The 5,193-nt window shown below is 45.0% G+C and overlaps 1 protein-coding gene across 1 annotated transcript; it reads left to right on the top strand.

Moving 5' to 3' along the window:
- The first annotated feature begins 655 nt into the window (after positions 1-655).
- Positions 656-2,557, top strand: atoh1b (atonal bHLH transcription factor 1b). The gene has a single exon (XM_029655245.2). The coding sequence runs from the start codon at positions 880-882 to the stop codon at positions 1,690-1,692; it is 813 nt and encodes a 270-aa protein (XP_029511105.1). The 5' UTR covers positions 656-879; the 3' UTR covers positions 1,693-2,557.
- The last annotated feature ends 2,636 nt before the right edge of the window (positions 2,558-5,193 follow it).

Raw genomic sequence — 5,193 nt, 5'->3', positions numbered from 1 at the left:
TTTCAGTTCTCCCTCTACGAGTCTTCTTCTCCCGAGCCAATTCCGTTGCTTATCTGCACTAAATTATATTGTTAAGGGATAAGGATGTGGGTAAGTTTTTAACTGATGTTGGCAGCAACACAAACTAGAGGAAGATCAATATTCAGATGAAGTTTGGGGAGATGACAAGGCGAGTACTCCACAACACGTAGTCGTGTATTGGTTGTACTATTTATATACATAATTCATCTGTTTATAGGTGAAAGACCTCAAACAATAGCCCTTAGAAAAAATGTGTATTCGATCAACAGAAATTGTTCGTTTTTTTTAATGAGACCGAAAAGTCCTCCAATATTATCTGGAATCCAATAAACACAAATACACTCTAGTCGTGAGAATTAATTCGTTTTAAAAATAAAAATAATACGTTATTTTCTCCAAGAAAAAAATTCAACTTCTTCAGACAGAATAATAAATGACCTCATATAACAATGAAGCCAAATGTCAATCAACATCATGATTGACTTACAACGAACAATAGTTTCAGAAAATAAATTAAGATTGCCCCAATTGTTTTCTTTTGTCGGAAAGACGCAACCATTCGCTATTGGCTGTGCGATCCAATCCTGTGTGCCTCCTAGGGCGGGGTTGGGTGGAGGGGGATATAGTACTGCGCCGTACTTGGAGTTTGGAGACACATTTGCAGCGCTGTCCAAACCTGGTTTTGGTGGAATTCTTTAGATTTCACCTTTTTTTGGGGGGGCTCTGAATTTCCTCATAATTCTCCAACTAACTTTTACCGCTGTCCTTGAATATTCAAGATACGTTCCACTGCTGTGCAAATATTAGTTATCAAAGATAGCGCGAAATAACTCACAAAGCTCTCCAACCGAATCGTGGATGTCTGTAGCGGTTATGGCAGCTAAAACCGAACTGTCCGGCTGGCCAGACTTCTCAGCTGAGGACTTCCCCCTGTTAGAACAGTCGAAACTGGGACATCTCGGATCCAGAACCTGGGTAAAATCTCCAGGAGGAGGACAGTCTCCATACTCACCAAGAGATACGGGCCATTACGCACACAGCGGCTCCATGGATCTCTCACTGGAGAAACTCATGTCGGTGAGTAAACTAGCGGACAGTGGTGTCAGGATAGAGATGGACCTGGATACAGTACAGGCGGACCAGGGAGAAGGAGGTAACCGTAAGCAGAAACGCCGGCGCGTCGCAGCTAACGCCCGGGAGAGGCGAAGGATGCACGGGCTAAACAAGGCGTTTGACACGTTGCGGAGCGTGATCCCGTCCAACAATAATAAATTGTCCAAGTATGATACTCTCCAGATGGCTCAGATCTACATCCAGGAGCTTTCGGAGCTGCTCACCGGGGTGGTGAAGCCAGAGGCCCGGGGAGGGTCGCGGAGTGGATGCACCTCTCCGCTGGGGTCTTTCTCTCCAGAGCCCCGGGAGTGCGGTGGCAGGATGACTGGGATCAGCTCAACAAGCCTGCAGGACTCCACCTCCCCGCTGCCTCAGAACAGGAGACTGATCGGAGATCAGGAGAACACTGGCCCCGTTGGTCACCTCATCATTCTGTCTGTGCCTAAATCTGATCTAGGATCGGGGAATAAGAGGGTCTCTAACACATCTAACGGGAGTGATGGAGAGTCGTCGCATTACAGTGATTTTGAGGACGGGCAGGCCGGCAGACAGTGCTAATTTTAGAGACTGAACGACACAACAGGAACTCTTATGGGAGACGTTTTAATATGGAATGTTTAATATTTGATATAAACTGTCTGTGTTTTCGAAGACATAATTACGGACACCAAATGGTTTAGATTGAGACAGTAGTCTATGCCTACTCTCCACTACATTTAGTCAAGAACACATTGGTCTCATCTTGCCATATGTATTAGATATGGACACCAGGGTTGGGGTCAATTCCATGTTCAACTCCCGTCAGTTCTATAAGTACACTGAAATTAAAAATGAAAATCTCTTCAATGGCTTGCCAATGGGGAAAAATTGGAATCTGAATGTATCCTAAACTCTGCTTGTCGGCCATCTTGAAAAGTTCTGGGTTAGATTGAAATGGTAGTCTAGCCTACATTTAGACAAGAACTCGAATATCCCAGTGAGCAAAAAGATGTCCCTTTTTATTAAAAAACAAAAACAAATTGCAGTAAAAAGTGTTGTTTTGGGAGGCAGTAGTTGCAGACAAACTGCAGTTAAACTACACTTATTATTTCAAATAAGGGTTTGAAAATGAGCCTTCTACTCATAGGGACGTATTTCTTTTTAAATATCGACACTGATAAATCAAAAAAGAGGTAGCCCACTGTGTGATATTGTAGACTGTATTACGTATTTAAACAAGGCCTTGTAGTATGACTTCTCATAGGGCTTTTCTTTCCTTCCTTGCACTTTATTGACTAAATAAGTCTGGAACATTTGTCGGGCTACATTTATATCCATTTTTTTTTTTTTTTAAACATAACTACTTTGTGTATTGTTATTTTTGTATTCTTGCAATATTCGTTTTTTTTGATGGAATAAATAAAGTTTAGTATTTGGTAGATACATATTTCAAATGTTTTCTTCTTCTTCTTCAATTTCTCCAGGATAATTCAGTCTTTGTCTGATTTAATTTCAACAGCTTTAACACTTACTATGCTAATCAATATATTTTGTTTCAATATATTTTTAATTTAATGCAAGAGATACATCCATAATATGTCAATGTTGAAATACAAAAAATGCACACATTACACTTTTGATGTAGCCCTACACTTTGAATACTGAGGGTATAACAGTCACAAGTCACCTCCCCATGTCTTCTAGTTCTGATGGACCTGATAGAGCTGGTATAACAGTCACCTCCCCATGTCTTCTAGTTCTGATGGACCTGATAGAGCTGGTATAACAGTCACCTCCCCATGTCTTCTAGTTCTGATGGACCTGATAGAGCTGGTATAACAGTCACCTCCCCATGTCTTCTAGTTCTGATGGACCTGATAGAGCTGGTATAACAGTCACCTCCCCATGTCTTCTAGTTCTGATGGACCTGATAGAGCTGGTATAACAGTCCCCTCCCCATGTCTTCTAGTTCTGATGGACCTGATAGAGCTGGTATAACAGTCACCTCCCCATGTCTTCTAGTTCTGATGGACCTGATAGAGCTGGTATAACAGTCACCTCCCCATGTCTTCTAGTTCTGATGGACCTGATAGAGCTGGTATAACAGTCACCTCCCCATGTCTTCTAGTTCTGATGGACCTGATAGAGCTGGTATAACAGTCACCTCCCCATGTCTTCTAGTTCTGATGGACCTGATAGAGCTGGTATAACAGTCACCTCCCCATGTCTTCTAGTTCTGATGGACCTGATAGAGCTGGTATAACAGTCACCTCCCCATGTCTTCTAGTTCTGATAGAGCTGGTATAACAGTCACTGTTTTTTAGTGACGGTATGCATTAGTATTCACTGCCTCTTGGTGTCACTGTGGCCAGGGGGGGTAGGCAGGGCTGGGGGGGGTTGGAACTTAGCCCGATCCTTACACACAATGTCAGAGAGCTTCTGTTTAAAACTGACATGGACCCCCAGTGGGGGTGATGGAGCCACCCGAGCCCATCTCTTCTTCTCACTGTAGCTGGGCCTGCAGGTGGGACAGGTTTGGCATAGATCGGGACTGGGTTTGGGATTGAGGCAGGGCCCAGTGGTTGGGTCACTAAAGCATAGACACACTTTGAGCTAACCCACATCCGATCTCTCTCTCTCCCTCTTCTCCTCTGCCCTCCCAATAATACCCCTTCTCAGGTTGTAATAAGGAGACGCCTCACCCCAGCCCTGTACCCAGTCCCAGTTTGTTCAGGTCGACAGTATCCAAAGAGTGACACCTCTCCTCCTCCTCCTCTTCCTCCTCATAGAGATGCAGGCGGTGCTGCATCCTGAGTGGGGCTGGCGGGTGTTTCATTCTGGGCAGGAGGTGGTCCTCTATAGTGGCATACAGATCACAATCAGAGTCAGCCATTGGCTCAGACCCCAGAACCAGTTCAGTAACAGGAGTTATGATTGGAGGGCTGGTTAAGAGGTTGTTTCTCATTGGTAGAGGAGGGGCAGTGGGTCTGTCTGATAGGTCGATCAGGGAGCGGGTGTGGACTCTGTGTTTGTCAGGAGGATGAGGAGACGACGAGGAGGTGTGATGGACTTTAGGAGAGGAGGAAGATGTGCGAAGAGAGGAGTGGTGAGGAGGGTGAGGAATGAAGGAAGTTGAGGTGAGGAGGAGTTATGTGGAAGCTGAGGAGAGGAGGAAGAATGAGGGAGTAGAGGTGAGGAGAGGAAGAGTTGCTAGGAGGCCGGGTAGAGATCTTGATGTCTTCAATGTCCATCTCGCCGTGCAGAGTAAGAGTATCTTCCATGACCTAATAGATCTGAGGAGCGTGCTCAGACAGGACGGGGAATTAACCCTCTCCCGAGATACAGTGGCGAAGCCCCCTGTCAATCACACACAACACAAGCTTACTCAGTCCCTCCAGGATGGACCAATCACTGCATTATTACAACATAAAACAGGCAAATCCTCACGATATTATTGCAGAAAACTGACCCATCACCACACTACAAAAAGAGGGCTCACAATTTCAACCAATCGCCACACATTTACCGCATAATATCGTTCAGTCAAGCCACAAGGCAACAAACTCTTTTCCTCGTCAGCATGTTTTTGTGACAAATTGGACAAAACCATTGCATATTGCCATGTAACAAAAAATGTCAGAATTGCTGCCACAAAATTCTGGAGGGATTGGTTATTCAGTTCTGATGATCAACACAACTAGTTGAAATCTACTGAACATTACCACTGAATAATCAGACTAATCTGAATCCTGACCTTTCACTCTGACCTCTAACCCTTTACCTTGACCCGTCCAAAGCGTTGTAGGAGCTGGTAGAGCCCAGCAGTAGAGGGTGTGACCTCTGACCTTTCACCCTGACCTCTAACCCTTTACCTTGACCCGTCCAAAGCGTTGTAGGAGCTGGTAGAGCCCAGCAGTAGAGGGTGTGACCTCTGACCTTTCACCCTGACCTCTAACCCTTTACCTTGACCCGTCCAAAGCGTTGTAGGAGCTGGTAGAGCCCAGCAGTAGAGGGTCTGACCTCTGACCTTTCACCCTGACCTCTAACCCTTTACCTTGACCCGTCCAAAGCGTTGTAGAA

Source organism: Oncorhynchus nerka, linkage group LG5, assembly GCF_034236695.1.
Source record: "Oncorhynchus nerka isolate Pitt River linkage group LG5, Oner_Uvic_2.0, whole genome shotgun sequence".
NCBI lineage: Eukaryota > Metazoa > Chordata > Actinopteri > Salmoniformes > Salmonidae > Oncorhynchus > Oncorhynchus nerka.
The sequence above is the reverse complement of the archived record's forward strand: the minus strand, read 5'-3'. Positions and strand labels throughout refer to the sequence as shown.

Coding starts and splice junctions, on each gene's coding strand:
- atoh1b (XM_029655245.2), top strand. CDS start 880: ATGTCTGTAGCGGTTATGGCAGCTAAAACCGAACTGTCCGGCTGGCCA.